Source organism: Fusarium oxysporum, chromosome 14, assembly GCF_000149955.1.
Source record: "Fusarium oxysporum f. sp. lycopersici 4287 chromosome 14, whole genome shotgun sequence".
In the NCBI taxonomy this organism is placed as follows: Eukaryota; Fungi; Ascomycota; class Sordariomycetes; order Hypocreales; family Nectriaceae; genus Fusarium; species Fusarium oxysporum.
The window spans coordinates 1,329,603-1,330,620 of NC_030999.1; the positions used below are offsets into that span (position 1 = coordinate 1,329,603).

General features: G+C 50.5%; 1 protein-coding gene across 1 annotated transcript; it reads left to right on the forward strand.

Moving 5' to 3' along the window:
- Positions 1 to 208: 208 nt before the first annotated feature.
- FOXG_17460 (catalase-peroxidase) lies at positions 209 to 918 on the forward strand (the record flags this gene model as incomplete). Its single annotated transcript, XM_018397467.1, has 4 exons — positions 209 to 494; positions 547 to 701; positions 755 to 827; positions 887 to 918. 4 exons carry the CDS (start codon positions 209 to 211, stop codon positions 916 to 918), a joined length of 546 nt encoding a protein of 181 aa, XP_018258514.1.
- Positions 919 to 1,018: the final 100 nt, after the last annotated feature.

The following is a 1,018-nucleotide window of genomic DNA, read 5'->3' on the forward strand; positions in this document are numbered from 1 at the left end:
ACTGTAACTGAGCCTCGATTGCTAATCCGCGCGTCTGACCTGTTGCATAAGGCCCTATACCACTGACACTGCCGACTTGACGCTGTAGCAACCCTTGTAGATCGTCACTGTAACCATTTTGGCATCTGCCTACAAAAATAAACATAAATCCTCCCGTTTTTCTGGTCTATTTTGTTCATGTTCAAGCAATACCAAAGCACATTCCGCCATGCATGTTCAATCACTTCTGTTGGCTTCTGGCCTCGTGCCTTTCGTCGCTAGCCAGGGCTGCCCTTTCGCCAAGCGCGCCACAGACAATAACCTTGTCCCCCCGCGAGAAATACCCGAAGATTTTGGCATCTGCCGCGTCGCTAGCAATCAGGCTGGTGGAGGTACCCGAAGCAGAGGCTTTTGGCCTTGTGCTTTGAGATTAGATGTTCTTCGACAATTTTCGCCTCAGTATAACCCATTGGGTGCGGATTTTGACTACGCTGAGGCGTTCAAGTCTCTGGACTGTGAGTTTCACTCATCTTGGGGTTGAAACGGGTTTTCTGATTGATTGCGTAGATGAGAGCTTGAAGAGGGATCTCAAAGCGCTTCTTACCGATTCTCAGGATTGGTGGCCTGCTGACCATGGTAGCTATGGTGGTCTCTTCATCCGTATGTCATGGCACAGCGCTGGTACTTACCGTGCCATGGATGGCCGAGGTGGCGCTGGAATGGTGAGTGCAGAATCTGACTGAGATATTATTGAATCATTCGCTGACATTTGCAGGGCCAACAACGATTTGCTCCTCTCGATAGCTGGCCCGACAACCAGAACCTGGACAAGGCTCGCCGTCTGCTCTGTACGTTTCACAACAGCCATGCAAACAACCAATTCTGACAAATCACAGGGCCTATTAAGCAAAAGTACGGCAGCAAGATTTCATGGGCTGACATGATCGTTCTCGCCGGCAACGTCGCCCTCGAACACAGTGATTTCGAGACCCTCGATTTCTCTGGAGGCACATCCCGGCCCCTAGGAAGACACAAACAA